We start from the raw sequence: 20,538 nt of genomic DNA, 5'->3' as shown, positions 1-20,538 counted from the left end.
AGATGCACACTTCAACATATTTTAAATCATTTACTGAAGCTTCAAAGATCTGGGTAGAAATAAGTAAGATGTGTCAATTACGCAAAATTTGCAAATTTTGTTGAAAATTACAGTATCTGAAATATTGTAATAGCAGATGTGTTTAATCTATCTGTAAAGTTTCAGTGTAACCCAAACTCTGTCTGACCAACAAAAATCATTCAGACAGACAGAACTTTTAAGTGTTTTGGTTGAATATATAGTAGAGAAGTTCAAATTTCGTTTTGGTCAAACGAATCCTAAAACAGTTTGACACAGACTGAAGTTTGAAAAATCTGGGTTGTTAGGTGATTACACAAAGTAGGTACCAAGTACTACTGTCTTTGGTAAAGATGAAGTTCAGAATTTACTTGTTAATTAGATTATTGGTTAAAGCTAAAGGAGATACATAATTGAAGGCCAATATAAATGACAGCAGACCAATGTTACTGTGGATTCATTATTATTTGTCTGGCGCAATGTGTTTTTATATCCTGGGTATAGCTAGTTATAAAGCCATTTCAATTGATATTTTATATCATGTCTTTCTATGTTGTGATGTGACATTGTTGTTTCAGTTTGGGTGAAGGTTGGCACTGATTAAAATGTTTAAACTCCCTGCATTTGTTTGTAACTATCCTAAATCAAGAACCTGATGTTCAGTGATTATTGTTTATTAATGTAATTCATAAATGTTCTTCTTTCTCCTTTGTATATAGATTAGGCGGTTGGTTTTCCTTTTTGAATGATTTTACACTGGTCAATATCTGGGCCCTTTATAGCTTGTTCAGTGTGAGCCAAGGCTCCGTATTAAAGACCATACTTTGATCTAATTCTATAAATGGTTTACTTTCACAAATAGTTACTTGAATGGAGAGTTGTCTCACTCGCACCACATCTTCTTATATCTGTTAGCCAATGGAAATGGTGGGTTAATACTGGTAAGACAGCAATCCAGCAATAAGCACTCTACTGTAAACCATAATGTCTCCTTCAAAAGACAACAGGGTTTATTTACCTGTATTTTTGCTGATTCAACCAGATAATGAATACCATTGAAATAAAAAGCAATAAAAATTCATGTATGTATTTTTATTTATAATATTCATGATTTTTTTATTCAAAATGACACACGATTGATGATGCATGATTCAGCAAGCTGTATTGTATTAAATACAGCAACCCTAGCACTCAAAAACACAATCAGGCCACACCAAAAGAATTTTATGTTATTTAGATTTTTATAGATTGAATAAGGTTACCAATTCCATTTTTTATAACTATAGAAGATAAAGAGGATGTATTATATGAAACATTATTCACATTAAAGACATAATTTATAGGAAGAAGATAAAATATTGATTTCATATGTAGAAAAATATGAGGCAAGAATGAGGCAGCTAGATTTGTCTTTGAAATTTTTTGAAGTTGTAAAATTTGAAGAAAAAAACAATGAGTTTGGTGTGGCCTTATTAAATACATAAAATACAGTTGTGAATGCATTGAACTGCAATCATATTGAGATTCTTAGGTACATGATTAGCTGCAAGTATGTAAAACACAAAAAAATTTGTGTTACCCTATGTGCTCAACAATTTACACCAAAACTCATTCAACTGTTAACTAATTTTCCTGCAGTTCAAATTTAATTTCACATACAGCTACTAACACATACATTTGTATATCATATATGATCAGATCATAGGTGAAATAGTTTGCTGATGGTGATTTAATTAACATAAGTACCAAACATTTCTTCATAAAATTTCCATATGCAAGAAAATTTGTAAAAACATTTATATTTTTGGTTGTAAAGAAGTCAGAAACCCATCATTACACACACAGACTTTCACTATAGTTACACATTTAAACAATGTGCAATTTCTGTATACAAAATTTCCTTAAAATATTGACACTTGCAAAAGTCATCAACATGATTACACTGCTGCAAGATCTTATTTTGCTACTCATTTATAAATATGTGGGTTTTTTTAAAGGCACAATCTTCATCTGCATCTAAATATACTTCATATCAAAATCTCACATGATCTTGAAAATAAGATCAATAGAAAAATCACTGTGGATTTATTATTATTTGTGGTATACCAATTTTCTTTCATTTCGGGGGCAAAGTTGAGCAACGAAATTCAATGTTCAAAGAAGTGCTGATATTATATAGTTTGAATGCAGACTTCACAAAATCAAATATTCATGAAAATTACAATTTTTCCTCAATACGCTAAAAATGGTACCCATGAAACAGAAACTAAATAAATCCACAGTTTTCTGCAAATAAATATTTCAAACACACATCTAAATATCTTCATATCCTATTAATCAACATTTGAACTTATATATCTGATACAAGTGTTTGAAAAAAGTAAAGTAGTGTTATCTATATTTAGATCGAAATGAGATACAAACTCATTTTTTGATACATAAAAACTAACCATATATTGATCATTTACGGCCAATATGAAATAATCCTCAAATATTCATCAATCTGTACACAGGCAAGTTTTCATCACTTGTTTCTTGTAAAAAAATGAAAATTTCCTTGTTATAAATGAACATTTTTTTCCAAGAGGCAAAAATATGAAATAAATAAGTTAATATGTGTGGAGATGAGATTCAAAGAATTACTTTTTGATGGCCTTAGTGAAGAAATGATGAAAATTCATTCAAATATTTACAATTCATTTAATTACATGAATACACAAAAGACATCGTATGAACACCTGATGTAATTCTGTAAATTCAGAAATATTTGCGATTTTTATTTAATTGCGAAAAATGCGACAGGGTTATTATCGCAATAATTTAAACATCGCATTTTGAAATTTGATGCATCAATTAAAACAATTTTTCTCAATATTGCAAAAATTACAATTGCATTTTAGACCAAAATGTGCAATAATAAATGCACGCAATAATTTCTGAATTTACAGTATACTGCATAAATACACAACTGTTACCAAGCCAAATGTTTTCTAACATGCTAATGCAAAAAATGGTTTTGGGATGAAAGACTAGAATTTGATACCTATTAATAATGCCCAAATAAACTGAGCAATATTTGTGTAAAATTTTCATTTTTTTTATTTAATCATATGCTTTTTGATATGGCAGTTATCCATAAGTTTCTACATGTTAATTCACAGCAAAGTTAGTGTCAATTGTACCAACATGTCTAATTTTTGAAAGTTTATTCCTGACATATAAGGCAGTTAAGTTATTTATATCTGCATCAGAGGTAGGTATAATCAGACTCTATTAAATAAATAATAACAAGACACAAACAGTAAACAAAAATTACATACAATACTGTAAACTAAAGAAAATGTGTCTTCTCATATTTAAAATCAATTACAAACGAAAGTGAACCAACGCTTGGTGAGTCTGTAGTACGGTAGAGTCCATAAAGTGGATACCCGAGGGTATGCAGGGTCGTTATGATAAAAACATAAAATGTAGAGAGACTTATAACAACAACACTTTAGGGACTGCTGCAGAAAATTTATTGATCGTAAAAACAATACATAAAATCATGTTGAAGTTGAAGTTAAAATTTAAACGTCACAATGTTACAATGGTAAGTAACGTTATTAATAGCAACGTACTGAAAGTGAAAGTGAAAGTTCATTGTAAGTATGTATTTAAAATGTAATACATGTTGCATCAAGGGAAGACACTTTTACACAAAGGGAACAACAAAATATTTGGTTATTGATAAAGTGTACTTTTTTTTATACCATAGCAGTCTTCATTTTGTATCTTGTATGTATTAATGGAACTGTCCTTGATACAACAGTATGCAAATGATGTTTTTTATAGCAAGTCCCATAACTAGTTATGACTAAATATGACATTCCCTCTATTAATTGAAGAGGGTGGTAAAGGGTTATTTTCATGCAACGTGTTTTGCCATTTTTATTTCACATACAGCCGTGAAAACGGTTCATTATTCACCATGTTTCGTGAAATCAGTAAAAAGATCAACGTGCAAGAAATTTTTTTATTGTTTGTTCATCGTGAAATGGCAATTTTATTTCGCATTTTCTTGCAGATACCCCCTTTATGCCCCTCATTGAATATTTCTGTTCTTTGGATTTATAATAAATTAAATCTTTCAGAGGAATGAAAATATAAAATAATAATGTGATATGAAATGTGAAAATTAAAGGAACCAAGTTGGATAAAAAAAAAAAAAATTAAAAAAAAAGTAAGCATGTTTAAATGTATGTAGACTTGATATATTTTCCACACAATTTTTTCAGTTTACAGTACTCCAAATAAAATGGCTGACACTAAATAACAAGTCTCCAACATCATGTATCTTGTAAAATATAACACTTGAAGTCTTTCATTAACAACTTCTAACAATATTGATAAAATAGTTGTAAAAGTCATTAGAATTATAACATTATAGCAAAATCAAGCAGCTCATATTTGAAGCAAACATGTCAAAATTCAACTCATTAAAAAAATCAAAGATGTCAGATCTTACTCAGATAACTTACAATACAAAATCTACATCTTGTCAATTGCATAGTTATGCAAAATGTCACTCAAAATTACTTACTTTTGCATTTTATACAATTCATTTATAATAAAATGAATCAAATTCAGAATTTGACAATTACAATGAACATCTAAAAGTTTTCTAATAAATTCAAAATGAAAACTATAGCAAAAACAACAGAGATTCAAATAATAACAATTGATCTAAAAATACTAAATTCTATTAATCTCAAAAATTGCTATATTATAAATATTTTGCATTTCAAAGATGCATAAAAGAGCTAAATGAATGATTTTATTTCATGATATGATTAAAAATCCTATAAGGATAGCAGACAACTATAATAAATATATAACCATGATAAAGCTTAGCAAAACATACCCTGTGCAAAAAATACAATGCAATGATATTTTTTTTCAAATGTAACAAAAAATTTACATTTCAACTGAGCATCAATGATTTTTTTTAAATATGAAACAATTCATCTGAGCTTCAATGAATTTTTTTTAATGTATGTAAAATTTCAACTGAGCAATGCCAATGAAGAGTAGCAACAGATTTTTTATGAAACATATTTATCCAAATAACATGTCAATGATCAATGTTTTACAATCAAGAACTTTTAATGCCTGAAAACAGACAAATTTTTTTGTATCTTTCTAAACAGTTTAACAATGCTATAATTCATATTTTTATGAGCAAATTCTAAATTCTGTCATGGAAGTACAAAGAGTATTTGCCTAAATTGCAATCTTTCATCAACTTTTACACAAAATCTAAAAATACAGTTGAATTTTATCAAGAAGTTTCCAATTTTTTCTATCACAGAAACTCTTTCAAACTTATGTAATAACATGTAGCAAACAGAGCACGATAGATTTTTACCAAATAATAGAATTTCAATAGTATTTTTAAAGTGATACATGTTTGAACATCTCTTTAAATGCACAAATCTAAATGCAATTGACTCCTTTTCTCAAGTCGACCAATTGCCAAAGAAATTTTTAAATCTCGAGAATTAATTGGTCTAATGGGACAGAGTCTTTACTTTACAATTCAGAAAAAATTAAATGAAGTTAATGCTTAATGTCATCAAAGTAAAAAATTTTCAAAAAGATCCTGCATTTTATTTATATGTTAATATTCTCTTTCATTCATTCCAAACATTCAAGAAACAGGTCTTGCTACTTTTAAAAAATACTTCAGAAATGAGCACCATGTGTTTTATTAAATGTTGATACAAACCATTTGCTAATGATATATAAATATATTAATGAAAAAAATAATGTACAATATGTCCTATTGCATTGCATTCCAATTTTATTGGCTAGGCTTTATGACATTTTCAAAGTTGAAAAAAGTTAAAATTAAATGTAAATAATAAATAAATTACTTAAAAATATTTCTCCAAATGTATGATTCAAGTATTGTATACATAGATATATATATATATAAGAATTAAAAAATAACAACATTTGTCCAAAAGTTATTTCTTATGCTAGTTAGCAGTCCTTTAAATGAACCATTTGATAACAACACATTTTTTATCAACAATTTCTTCAATAGCTCAGGTTAAGCAGTTAATATTGATTAAAAATTGAATAAATGCGTTATAATAAATAAAAAATGAAGAAAAAAATAAAGCAAAAATGTATAGAATAAGCTGCTTTCGGTGAAATAGAAACAAACAATAGAGATTTGAAAAATGGCAGTACATACTATTCTTAAAAAGATTGCTTCTGCAAAAATAAATATTTCAACAACAGACAATTAACAAAAAATGGCAATTATTTTGATCTCTAGATTTTCTGTAGTCTTAACTTTCCTTGACCTCTGTTTCTTGAGCGACTACATTACAACACTTCTGTCCTAGTATAGTACAACTTGCTGAAAATAGAGAAAGTCCAAATATTATAAGTTTTACTCATTATTTGTTTAAAAACTACATTTATTTCGAAAGTTTATTATAATTGCTTGTTAGTTATCACATATTATTGAAAAGAATGCAAGTTGCCACATGTAATTGCTTGTAAGTTATCAAATTTTTTTGTCTGATTTGCCACATGTAATTGCTTGTAAGTTATCAAATTTTATTGACTGATTTGCCACATGTAATTGCTTGTAAGTTATCACATATTATTGACTGAGTTGCCACATGAAATTGCTTGTAAGATATCACATTTTATTGACTGAGTTGCCACATGTAATTGATTGTAAGATATCACATTTTATTGACTGAGTTGCCACATGTAATTGATTGCAAGTTATCACATTTTATTGACTGAGTTGCCACATGAAATTGCTTGTAAGATATCACATTTTATTGACTGAGTTGCCACATGTAATTGCTTGTAAGCTATCACATATTATTGACTGAGTTGCCACATGTAATTGATTGTAAGTTTTCACATTTTATTGACTGAGTTGCCACATGTATTTGATTGTAAGCTATCACATTTTATTGACTGAGTTGCCACATGTAATTGCTTGTAAGTTATCACATATTATTGACTGAGTTGCCACATGTAATTGATTGTAAATTTTCACATTTTATTGACTGAGTTGCCACATGCAATTGATTGTAAGTTATCAGATATTATTGACTGAGTTGCCACATGTAATTGATTGTAAGTTATCAGATATTATTGACTGAGTTGCCATATATAATTGATTGGGAGTTGCTACATATAATTGATTGGGAGTTGCCACATGTAAATGATTGGGAGTTGCCACATGTAAATGATTGGGAGTTGCCACATGTAATTGTCAATTAAGCGTTTCCATGTGTAATTAAATTTGATACATTTGCGTTTGTATAAAAACAGAACCAAATGCATTGGGAAAATTGATTGTTCTACCATGTAGTTTAGAAAATAAAAAAGAAACTGAAGAAGGACAGTGGCTAAAATGTCTTGTAAATAGTTTATTCACTACAATAATATAAAGAAATAAAACAGTGGAACTGTTTCAAGTTAAGGAAAAATAAGATATAAACTTTTAACTTAATAAACATATGAACCATAAGAGTATTAATAGGTATAAAATACTTCGTGTTATTCTTTTTGTATACTGACCAATGAATTGTCTCACAGACTTGGGCTTACTCTTCCACTTGACACCAAGTACGTAAACTGGTAACCCAGACAAAACCATAAGCAGGGCCATACCAGTCTGTTCAGGTGCAGCATATAAAGGTACCACCAGTAAAAATATAACACACAACAGGAAGGTTACTGGAATAACCAGGTTGAACTGAAATATAAACATATATTATAAACAGTAATCAATAAACTGGAAGTAGCCAATTATTATTTGTGAGGTATCAAATTTCGTGGGTATAATTTCTCATAGGATAATCCCTTGTTTTCAAATTTTGGCAAAATCATAAAATCATACACTAATGAAGATATAACTTCTTCAACCCACTAAAATTGGTTCCTAAGAAAATAAAAGAATCTGAAGAAACTTATAAATCATCAGTGGGGGATCCAGAAATTTTCATAAGTGGGGGCCCACTGACTGCCTAAGAGGGGTCCCGCTCCGGTCATGCTTCAGTGATTCCCTATATAAGCAACCAAATTTTTCCGAGAAAAGGCCCCCCCCCCTTAAATCCGCCTCTGATCATGTAAATGTGCTCAAGCAAAAATTGCCGTTCCTAAAGGACACTGACTGATGTTAGATCTATATAACCTGTTGAATAAAGCTAACTGTATTCATGATACAGGAGTTGGCTGCATTAAGTGCTTATCATAAACTTGTACCACAGAATGACCACCTTCTTATTGTCTATATAACTTTCATTTTAGACAAGTCAATTAGCAGTACTTTAAGGAAATTGTGTTTTATCGTTTATGTTAAATGTTTGAATAAGATGTATTGCACTAAGAATCTATGAAAAAGTCCATTATAACTGTTTTTGTTGGAACATTTAAACCTTCCTGTTCCCAGTTGTTTCATATTACAACATTTCACTAGAGAATGATTGGTGCAATTTTATCTAGAAAAGTGAAATTAGTCTTTAATTACAAGTCAAAATATTAAAAGTTTCAGATCATGTTTTTCGTAGGTCATATGAATTCGAACTATGCAACCTTTTTCAATGGAAATTGTGACGTAACAATGCATTTTTAGTAGCACAGAAAACCCACGAGACGAGGATAATTACCTTGATAGGACGATACATTTCAGGTCTGGCATAACGTAGGTATAATAATGCTGCTATAGACATTCCAACAGACAGCCATTGTACAAAACTCATGTAGTTAATAAGGAAGAAAACATCATCTGTTATCAACATCAGTATAGAAAGTCCTCCCTGGAATATAGAAATAGGGAAATAAAATAATAAGACTAAAATCTTTACAAATACGTATTTGCACTAAGATGTCCTAATCGCAGTTCACACATTATTTCACTTGTACAGTGTAACCTGCCTAATCTGACACCCGAGTATTCCAACATCCTGCTTTAATCGACACATTTTTCTGGTCCCAAAATATGCCTATTCTTGTAGAAAAAGGAAAATTTGCTTAATCCACCATTTTTTCTGGTTCCCCAGTATGTCGGATAACACAGGTTACACTGTATATCCCTATTGCTTTCATATAAAGTAACAGTCTATTTAAATTTTGATGTAAATATTGAAACTATTTACTCTTTTTATTCAAATTTCCATAACCTTTTGTAGATTTCAGTCAACTGGTAAGCACTTTATATTATATGTATATATCTGCAGTGAAATCTGTCTAAGGGAGCTACCATTTGATTAGTATGGGGGGGGCTAGGATGAAAAATTTTGTCCTGCATTTTTTTTTTAGCTGTAATCTCTGTCCTGCCTTTTTATTTTTCACTCTGTTCGGTCCTGCATTATTTTTTTTTTTAGTTTATCCTGACTTTTTTTTACCTAAATTGTCGTCCTGACTTTTTTTTTTGGAAGTGTCTCATCCTGCCTTTTTTTTTACTCAAAACTCCTGTCCTGCCTATTTTATTCAAATTTCATCCTAGCCCCCCCATAAAAATCAAATGGTAGCTCCCTAATCTATGAAGTCGTGACAAGTCACTTCATACCATAAACATATAATGAGCCAAATACCAGATAAATAGGATAAACATATTGTTATCTTGATGGCATTTGGTTTAGAAGTGTTTATTGTGAGAAGATTTGGTTGAGAAGTGTTTATTGTGAGAAGATTTGGTTTAGAAGTGTTTATTGTGAGAAGATTTGGTTTAGAAGTGTTTATTGTGAGAAGATTTGGTTTAGAAGTGTTTATTGTGAGAACAAAGTTCAAGAAACCAGTATGTAATAGTAGAATTTTCATAGAAAAGGGTGAACTTAAATCAATTTCAGTTTTAGACACATATAGTATATGATTATAAATTCATACCGTGAACAACATGGCGGGCATAGGTGTCCTTCTGTTAACCTGTATCATAGACAAGAAATCAGGAAGATGTCCTTCTCTAGCTCCAACAAAGAATAATCTGCAAATGCAAATAGCTTTTATTACAATAGTGGTAACATCAAGAAAGAGACATATATAAAAAGAAACATCTGTGAAAAGCAGTTTGTGTATTTTATGGTTTTACTTTTCCTATTTAGTCATCTCTTTATAAAAGCATGGGATTGTATATTATTTATAGAATCAATTAAGCTATCAATCGTTGCAGAATCTGACATATCCAGAAAGGGGGAGGGGGGGTGCGACTGACTACCTAAGAGGGGGCTTACTCCAGTCAAGTTTCAATGATTCCTTATATAATCAACCAAATTTTTCTGAAAAAAAGGGCACCCTGTCCTCCCCTAAATCCACCTCTGAGCACCAAGTGGGCTTCTCTATTGAATTGGGACATTTCAGAAGCATGTCTACTGTAAATACACAAATGTTTACCTTCCTGATGTGAAGAGTAGACCATTTACACCTCCAAATGTTGAGAGTGATACAAACACAGGTACTATCCAGGCCATTACACCAAATACTTTATCTCCAAAAGTCTGAAAGTAAACAGCATATAAAACAACTTAAATAATCTCATAGGTGTTGTTCAATGGTTTCAAAAAAGTATAAAGCTGAAAAAATCTGATTGTGTAATTTTTTAATTTTTTTTTAATCTATAAATGGTGTTAAAGGGCTTAAATGTCATAAGTTTTCTGTTTAAAATTATTTAAAATACTTTATCGTTCAGTCAAAAAAACTTAGGTACGAACATTTTTTCTCTACATGTAGCATTTTTGGTTTATCGAAATTAGTAATTTTAAGTACATCAAAACTTGTCAACACTAAAATGCCTTCTTTACTTAAGATTTGCATGGGATCACAGAAGTGTTTAAATGTTTGTCCTGATGTTAGAGTTCAGCTAAGACTAAGTTTTTTCTCTCATTGTATAATCACACTATTCTGAAGTATCAGTTAAGATTTAAATAAGTGTACCACTTCATAAACATTGTCTACTAAGAATTCATTATTATTTGTGGAATATAACTTTTGTTGACTTGTTGATTTTGTGAACCATGAATTTGAATATTTAGTAAGGAATACAATTTCTATAGACTAGTATGAAAAATTTTGAAACACCAAATCAAATATACACCAAATTTATTTTTTCAACATCCATTAAAATTTGAACCCACAAAATAAATCAATCTTCAGTATTTTTATTATTAAGAGGGTGTCCATGAAAAAAACAGGCAGTGGATGGCACATGACATATTTTGTTTTGAAAATTTTTTCATCTATTTCATATCACAAATTAATTCTTTCTCAAAGTTAAATTTTGCTTTTTGCAACAAATAAAGAGAAACAAAATACATAGAAAGCACTGAAAATTCACTAAAAAGGGGAGATAACTCTTCATTTTGTACAAAATTTTGCTGCATTGTTAGTGAACTTTAAAATCATTTTCTGAGCCATCCACTGTTGATTCAAAAATATCTTCAACATAAATATCTTTTGTATGATATAAACATTGCATTGGAACCAAAAATTCAGTGGGAAAAAAATTATGTTGTGCCACCCATATCATAGGATTTGCCTGATATTTACTTGGACAGCCTCTTAAATGTAAAGAAGACACAAGGCATGATAAGCGTAAATACAAAGTAAGCATAATTAGCAGATGCTCTTGAAGATGAACACAGACAAAATACATCCGATTGAAGATAGCTTTTGTTAATTTTCAAATTGCACAACTCATGAACAGTTCTAGTCATCATAAATTAGATCAAAAAGGGTTTCACATTTGTAACAAGACAAAATTTGACAAAAATTTCCATTCAAGAAATGTTTCATGATCTCTTGACAGAATTTAGGGAGCTACCATTTGATTTTTATGGGGGGGGGGGGCTAGGATGAAAAAAAATTTCCTGCATTTTTTTTTAGCTGTAGTCCTGCCTTTTTATTTTTCACTCTGTTTGGTCCTGCCTTTTTTTTTTTAGTTTATCCTGACTTTTTATTACCTAAATTGTAGTCCAGACTTTTTTTTTTGCAAGTGTCTCATCCTGCCTTTTTTTTACTCAAAACTCCTGTCCTGCCTATTTTTTTCAAATTTCATCCTATTGAACAAATCTTATTCTGAACACACAATTATAGGATAGTATATGCCTTCTAGGATATGTTTGGCAGTAGGAAAGAAAGGAAACAAAATAACTGCTAAACATGCATGCAGTTGGAAAGTATTTTTAATTGGATCATCTCATACAAAATAGTTTGAAATTATGGAAACAAAAAAAACAATAAAATTTTTACTAAAGAAAATATTCCATTCCACTTTGACATAACTTGTACTAATTGTTAATAAACTTATGTTTAGATATCAAATATTATTGAATGAATTCAATAGTATTTAATTAAAAGGTCAAAATTTAACAAGTAATGAGGGGTCTCATCAATTCTGGCTTTGAATAAACAGAGGCAGATTTAGGGGCCGGGCCCCTCCTTTTTGGGAAAAAAATTGGTTGCTTATATAGGGAATCACTGAAGCGTGACTGGATCGGGCCCCCTCTTAGGTCAGTCAGTGGGCCCCCACTTATGAAAATTTCTGGATCCGCCACTGATAAACCCAACTTAATAATGCAGCAGAGAAGATTCTTGTACAAAGAAGAACAATGGATTCAGTTTAGATTGCAATGCAAACATTCAGTCGTCATGAAATAATGATTTTTCAGTTCATTACTTACAACAGCTACGGCATTAGATTCTAACATCTCCCGTGGTGAGATAATTGTCATGTAGGCGACGTTAGCCATGACGTACACAAAACTAACAATGGGGATTGATATATAAATTGCTCTTGGCAAATTCCTGCAAAAAAGGATAAGAATGTCATAAATACACATATATAATAAATGTTCGAAATAAAAAGCTAAAGAAAACTTACAACTGCTACTGCATTGGAATCAAGCATTTCTCGTGGCGATATAATTGTCATGTACGCCACATTTGCAAAAACATAGACAAAACTGACAATTGGAATAGAGATATAGATGGCACGCGGTAAATTTCTGAAAGCACAAAATTTGGTAATGTAATACATGAATTTATTCAATTTTAATGCAAGCATAGTGGCTATCTGTTTCTTTATGCATGTGAACAGGCAAACCTGCTTCCTTCTAAATGATTATTTTAAGTGGCACATGTTAAGAAAAAAAATGAAGTTTACAGCAATTAAAAATTCTGTGAAACTACTGTGTATATAGAATTTAATGTCATTAAAAGCATTCCCTTTTTCTTTTGAATTTCAATAGTTGCTCAGTCTTAAGTTTTCTTTGTTTAGTGGACTGGAGGCTTTACATTTTATTTTTTTATTTCTACCATGGTATTGTCTAACTTATTCAACTTGTGTTTTTTTTGTACCCTCTCTGTATTTCTATATGAAATCACACATTTATATCCTAACAATGACTGAATGTGCCAACTTACTTGTAAGGATCAATCATTTCTTCTGTCACAAAATTCAAGAAGTTCCTGTAATGAAAAGTTCAAGTAAATTACTTCAAATATCAAATACAATTTTTGTATAGCACAGTACTGTTGGTTTTATAAGAATTGATATTGACATGATTCAACAAATGTGTCTCTTTCAAGAAATTTTAACGATTATATAAGTAACTCCATTGGTATCAATAGCTAATTCGTAAATCAGAATAGTATCTGTTATTATGCTGATAATATATAGATATAATTGGACCCAGAGCTAATGTCAACAAATTACACAGACCTAGATATGCAATAAAAAAAAACGCACACACAATCTAAAAGGCTTTTGTACCAAAACAGACCACAAGAATGTTTATAAATGGATCAAGTATTGTAATGACTCCTAAAATTGGGTCTCAAAGTTAAGACCAAAATGACCTCTCATGTTCAGCCAACAAAAAATGGCTTTGGTGTTGTGACATTGTTAAAAACTTTCACAGCAAAAATAGATGGCTTTTTCGGTATTTTTTGTTGCAAACATAGTTGTCTAAGTAATTGGTTATTTTTCAGATTGGATTAACTAGAGGCTCTAAAGAGCCTGTGTCGCTCACCTTGGTCTATGTGAATATTAAACAATGGACACAAATGGATTCATGACAAAATTGTGTTTTGGTGATGGTGATGTGTTTGTAGATCTTACTTTACTAAACATTGTTGCTGCTTACAATTATCTCTATCTATAACAGTACTTTCTGTGGAAAATGTTATTGAAAATCTTCAAATTTTAAGAAAATTGTTAAAAATTGACTATGAAGGGCAATAACTCCTTAGGGGGTCAATTGATTATTTTGGTCAAACTGACTCATTTTTAACCGGATTTTTGTGACAAAAATGTCGGTTATTAATTTGGGGATGTACGGCGGGCGGCCGGGCGGTCGGGCGGCAATCAAATGTTGTCCGTGCATTAACTCATGAACCGTTCAACCAAAGCTTTTAAAATTTTAATATGTTATTACTGACAACTATACGAAGGTCAAGTTCAATAATGGCGATTTTGACTTTTACCGTTCAGGAGTTATGGTTCTTGAAAGGCGGCAATCAAATGTTGTCCGTGCATTAACTCATGAACCGTTCAACCAAAGCTTTTAAAATTTTAATATGTTATTACTGACAACTATACAAAGGTCAAGTTCAATAATGGCGATTTTGACTTTTACCGTTCAGGAGTTATGGTTCTTGAAAGATTGAAAAATGGAGTTTTCAGTCGTGTCCGTGCATTTACTCATGAACTGTTCTACCAAAGCTTCCCAAATTTTAATATGTTGTTACTGATGACAGAATGGAGGTCAAGTTCAATAATGACGATTTTGACTTTTACCGTTCAGGAGTTATGGTTCTTGAAAGATTGAAAAATGGAGTTTCCAGTCATGTCCGTGCATTTACGCATGAACTGTTCTACCAAAGCTTCCCAAATTTTAATATGCTGTTACTGATGACAAAATGGAGGTCAAGTTCAATAATGACGATTTTGACTTTTACCGTTCAGGAGTTATGGTTCTTGAAAGATTGAAAAATGGAGTTTCCCGTCGTGTCCGTGCATTTTCTAATGAACCATTCAACCAAAGCTTTTGAAATTTTAATATGTTGTTACTGATGACAAAATGGAGGTCAAGTTCAATAATGACGATTTTTACTTTTACTGTTCTGGAGTTATGGTTCTTGAAAGATCGTAAAATGGCGTTTCCATTCACGTTGTTGCATTTACTCATGAACCATTCAATCTAAGCTTTTCAAATATTATTATTTCAAAATGTTGATACTGATGACAAAATGGAGGTCAAATTTGATATTGATGATTTTCACTTTCACCATTCATCAGTAATGGTTCTTGTGATATTGCCAGGACACAAATAAATGTAAATAAATCCGGTTTGCTGTCGTTGTGACAGCCTCTTGTTAGTTCTTACTTTGCTGTACATTATTGCTGTTTACAGTTTATCTCTATCTATAATAATATTCAAGATAATAACAAAAAAACAGCAAAATTTCCTCAAAATTACCAATTCAGGGGCAGCAACCTAACAACCGATTATCCGATTCATCTGAAAATTCCAGGGCAGATAGATCGTGACCTGATCAACAATTTTACTTCCTGTCAGATTTGCTCTTTGGGTGCTATAAACAGTTTCGTATAAAAAACTAGGGGTTATTCCCCGACTAAAAATAACCATGGAGGGAAACCCCTGTTTATTTACTCAATTGGTGAAAAAGTATCATGTTTTTTGTATTTGATTGTAAAAATTAGTTAATTAGCTTTGAATTAAAACAGGTTAAATGATTGAAATAATTTTTAAAATTATATTAACTTTACATGTTTTGAGGGGAGACAACACTGTAAACAACCTGTTTTTTTGGCAGTGAAAATTGAAAACTTATTTGCAGCCACTGTAGCTCTTTTTGGAGCAGGAAACCGTACCCTGAAACAAGATTTTTTTGAAAGGCCAGGTAAAAACCTACAAATTTCATACAGTTTTGATTATGTAAAATGTGCATGGATCATGTCTTCATGGGTGTGCACATGACCTGGTTTCAAGTTTTTTTTGTTCAAATTAGACCTTTTTTCCCCCATGTTCATTGGATGGAATATTTTTAATATATTAAAAGTACACATTATTTTTATTTCATTATAAACTAGAGAACATTCTGATTCCAGTGATATCTAGTTTTATACAAGTATCTTTATTAATCAGTCCACCACTAAGGGTCTCTTATGCATGGTCCCTCAAAATGTGACGTCATAGAAAAAAACTGTTGATTGCACCCTTAAAGGGACAAATATATATTATAGTGATGTTTTCGCATAGAAATGTGTACGCAACTGGAGTAAAACAATTCTGAAAAATATTGTACGGCACGTATACTTTAATTTAAAAGCATCAGTTTGGTATATTTAATGCAAATATTACAGATTTGTACATAGCAACCAGAAATAAGAAAACCAGACTCTGCGCAAATATTGAAGTTTTTTTTCAACTTTTTGTGACGTCATGATATTTTATTCAATCTCTCATATATTTGGAACCAAAAGTTGCACATGCAAAGTGTAGATTTTTTCTACTTTGACCTGTATTTCTGATCAGTGTGACATAAATTTTAATTCATTATAATATATATTTGGTACTTTTTAAAGTCATAAAGGTACAAGTGCCAGTCCTAAGAAAAACACTATTTCCATATTTTTCTCAACTCAGCTATAAATTAGTTCACATAAAACTAGGGACAAAATATATTTAAAGTAACTTTATTCATGCTTATTTCATAGTTTTTATTCTATTTATTCAAAAGAAACCCTATTTTATGATTTATTTTCTTTGTAAAACTGATGAAAATCAGATACAGGAAATGTTTGGAGTTTGCTGGTTAAACTGTTTGCCACTGGCCAATATGCCAGTACTACGCGACATGAAAAAAGAGCTGTATTTTCACTATTCGTGGTCACAATCCTTAAAGTCAGACACCATTTTAATCGGTATAGTGTACAGCTTCAGAAAAGCTAAGAAATTTTAATATATCGCATATAAAGTTTTGCCTTAAGGGTGCTATAAACAGTTTCGTATAAAAAACTAGGGGTTATTCCCCGACTAAAAATAACCATGGAGGGAAACCCCTGTTTATTTACTCAATTGGTGAAAAAGTATCATGTTTTTTGTATTTGATTGTAAAAATTAGTTAATTAGCTTTGAATTAAAACAGGTTAAATGATTGAAATAATTTTTAAAATTATATTAACTTTACATGTTTTGAGGGGAGACAACACTGTAAACAACCTGTTTTTTTGGCAGTGAAAATTGAAAACTTATTTGCAGCCACTGTAGCTCTTTTTGGAGCAGGAAACCGTACCCTGAAACAAGATTTTTTTGAAAGGCCAGGTAAAAACCTACAAATTTCATACAGTTTTGATTATGTAAAATGTGCATGGATCATGTCTTCATGGGTGTGCACATGACCTGGTTTCAAGTTTTTTTTGTTCAAATTAGACCTTTTTTCCCCCATGTTCATTGGATGGAATATTTTTAATATATTAAAAGTACACATTATTTTTATTTCATTATAAACTAGAGAACATTCTGATTCCAGTGATATCTAGTTTTATACAAGTATCTTTATTAATCAGTCCACCACTAAGGGTCTCTTATGCATGGTCCCTCAAAATGTGACGTCATAGAAAAAAACTGTTGATTGCACCCTTAAAGGGACAAATATATATTATAGTGATGTTTTCGCATAGAAATGTGTACGCAACTGGAGTAAAACAATTCTGAAAAATATTGTACGGCACGTATACTTTAATTTAAAAGCATCAGTTTGGTATATTTAATGCAAATATTACAGATTTGTACATAGCAACCAGAAATAAGAAAACCAGACTCTGCGCAAATATTGAAGTTTTTTTTCAACTTTTTGTGACGTCATGATATTTTATTCAATCTCTCATATATTTGGAACCAAAAGTTGCACATGCAAAGTGTAGATTTTTTCTACTTTGACCTGTATTTCTGATCAGTGTGACATAAATTTTAATTCATTATAATATATATTTGGTACTTTTTAAAGTCATAAAGGTACAAGTGCCAGTCCTAAGAAAAACACTATTTCCATATTTTTCTCAACTCAGCTATAAATTAGTTCACATAAAACTAGGGACAAAATATATTTAAAGTAACTTTATTCATGCTTATTTCATAGTTTTTATTCTATTTATTCAAAAGAAACCCTATTTTATGATTTATTTTCTTTGTAAAACTGATGAAAATCAGATACAGGAAATGTTTGGAGTTTGCTGGTTAAACTGTTTGCCACTGGCCAATATGCCAGTACTACGCGACATGAAAAAAGAGCTGTATTTTCACTATTCGTGGTCACAATCCTTAAAGTCAGACACCATTTTAATCGGTATAGTGTACAGCTTCAGAAAAGCTAAGAAATTTTAATATATCGCATATAAAGTTTTGCCTTAAGGGTGCTATAAACAGTTTCGTATAAAAAACTAGGGGTTATTCCCCGACTAAAAATAACCATGGAGGGAAACCCCTGTTTATTTACTCAATTGGTGAAAAAGTATCATGTTTTTTGTATTTGATTGTAAAAATTAGTTAATTAGCTTTGAATTAAAACAGGTTAAATGATTGAAATAATTTTTAAAATTATATTAACTTTACATGTTTTGAGGGGAGACAACACTGTAAACAACCTGTTTTTTTGGCAGTGAAAATTGAAAACTTATTTGCAGCCACTGTAGCTCTTTTTGGAGCAGGAAACCGTACCCTGAAACAAGATTTTTTTGAAAGGCCAGGTAAAAACCTACAAATTTCATACAGTTTTGATTATGTAAAATGTGCATGGATCATGTCTTCATGGGTGTGCACATGACCTGGTTTCAAGTTTTTTTTGTTCAAATTAGACCTTTTTTCCCCCATGTTCATTGGATGGAATATTTTTAATATATTAAAAGTACACATTATTTTTATTTCATTATAAACTAGAGAACATTCTGATTCCAGTGATATCTAGTTTTATACAAGTATCTTTATTAATCAGTCCACCACTAAGGGTCTCTTATGCATGGTCCCTCAAAATGTGACGTCATAGAAAAAAACTGTTGATTGCACCCTTAAAGGGACAAATATATATTATAGTGATGTTTTCGCATAGAAATGTGTACGCAACTGGAGTAAAACAATTCTGAAAAATATTGTACGGCACGTATACTTTAATTTAAAAGCATCAGTTTGGTATATTTAATGCAAATATTACAGATTTGTACATAGCAACCAGAAATAAGAAAACCAGACTCTGCGCAAATATTGAAGTTTTTTTTCAACTTTTTGTGACGTCATGATATTTTATTCAATCTCTCATATATTTGGAACCAAAAGTTGCACATGCAAAGTGTAGATTTTTTCTACTTTGACCTGTATTTCTGATCAGTGTGACATAAATTTTAATTCATTATAATATATATTTGGTACTTTTTAAAGTCATAAAGGTACAAGTGCCAGTCCTAAGAAAAACACTATTTCCATATTTTTCTCAACTCAGCTATAAATTAGTTCACATAAAACTAGGGACAAAATATATTTAAAGTAACTTTATTCATGCTTATTTCATAGTTTTTATTCTATTTATTCAAAAGAAACCCTATTTTATGATTTATTTTCTTTGTAAAACTGATGAAAATCAGATACAGGAAATGTTTGGAGTTTGCTGGTTAAACTGTTTGCCACTGGCCAATATGCCAGTACTACGCGACATGAAAAAAGAGCTGTATTTTCACTATTCGTGGTCACAATCCTTAAAGTCAGACACCATTTTAATCGGTATAGTGTACAGCTTCAGAAAAGCTAAGAAATTTTAATATATCGCATATAAAGTTTTGCCTTAAGGGTGCTATAAACAGTTTCGTATAAAAAACTAGGGGTTATTCCCCGACTAAAAATAACCATGGAGGGAAACCCCTGTTTATTTACTCAATTGGTGAAAAAGTATCATGTTTTTTGTATTTGATTGTAAAAATTAGTTAATTAGCTTTGAATTAAAACAGGTTAAATGATTGAAATAATTTTTAAAATTATATTAACTTTACATGTTTTGAGGGGAGACAACACTGTAAACAACCTGTTTTTTTGGCAGTGAAAATTGAAAACTTATTTGCAGCCACTGTAGCTCTTTTTGGAGCAGGAAACCGTACCCTGAAACAAGATTTTTTTGAAAGGCCAGGTAAAAACCTACAAATTTCATACAGTTTTGATTATGTAAAATGTGCATGGATCATGTCTTCATGGGTGTGCACATGACCTGGTTTCAAGTTTTTTTTGTTCAAATTAGACCTTTTTTCCCCCATGTTCATTGGATGGAATATTTTTAATATATTAAAAGTACACATTATTTTTATTTCATTATAAACTAGAGAACATTCTGATTCCAGTGATATCTAGTTTTATACAAGTATCTTTATTAATCAGTCCACCACTAAGGGTCTCTTATGCATGGTCCCTCAAAATGTGACGTCATAGAAAAAAACTGTTG

At 30.6% G+C, this 20,538-nt stretch overlaps 1 protein-coding gene across 2 annotated transcripts in view; it reads right to left on the bottom strand.

The window, feature by feature from the left end:
- Positions 1 to 1,095: 1,095 nt before the first annotated feature.
- Positions 1,096 to 20,538, bottom strand: part of LOC139524111 (large neutral amino acids transporter small subunit 2-like) — a 42,553-nt gene continuing 23,110 nt past the window's right edge. The window contains exons 6-12 of one of the 2 annotated variants that reach the window (XM_071318684.1): positions 13,456 to 13,500; positions 12,714 to 12,837; positions 10,429 to 10,532; positions 9,925 to 10,021; positions 8,706 to 8,855; positions 7,615 to 7,792; positions 1,096 to 6,427 (exon numbers count right to left, since the gene is read on the bottom strand). In XM_071318684.1, coding sequence (XP_071174785.1) covers positions 6,357 to 6,427; positions 7,615 to 7,792; positions 8,706 to 8,855; positions 9,925 to 10,021; positions 10,429 to 10,532; positions 12,714 to 12,837; positions 13,456 to 13,500 — 769 coding nt within the window. In that variant the 3' untranslated portion in view covers positions 1,096 to 6,356. Of the gene's footprint in view, positions 6,428 to 7,614; positions 7,793 to 8,705; positions 8,856 to 9,924; positions 10,022 to 10,428; positions 10,533 to 12,713; positions 12,838 to 12,913; positions 13,038 to 13,455; positions 13,501 to 20,538 lie in introns of both variants that reach the window. The other variant, XM_071318683.1, reaches the window with a different exon arrangement.

The sequence above is a fragment of the Mytilus edulis genome, chromosome 5 (assembly GCF_963676685.1).
Source record: "Mytilus edulis chromosome 5, xbMytEdul2.2, whole genome shotgun sequence".
NCBI lineage: Eukaryota > Metazoa > Mollusca > Bivalvia > Mytilida > Mytilidae > Mytilus > Mytilus edulis.
Note: the sequence above shows the minus strand (reverse complement) of the source record. Positions and strands in the feature narration are given on the sequence as shown.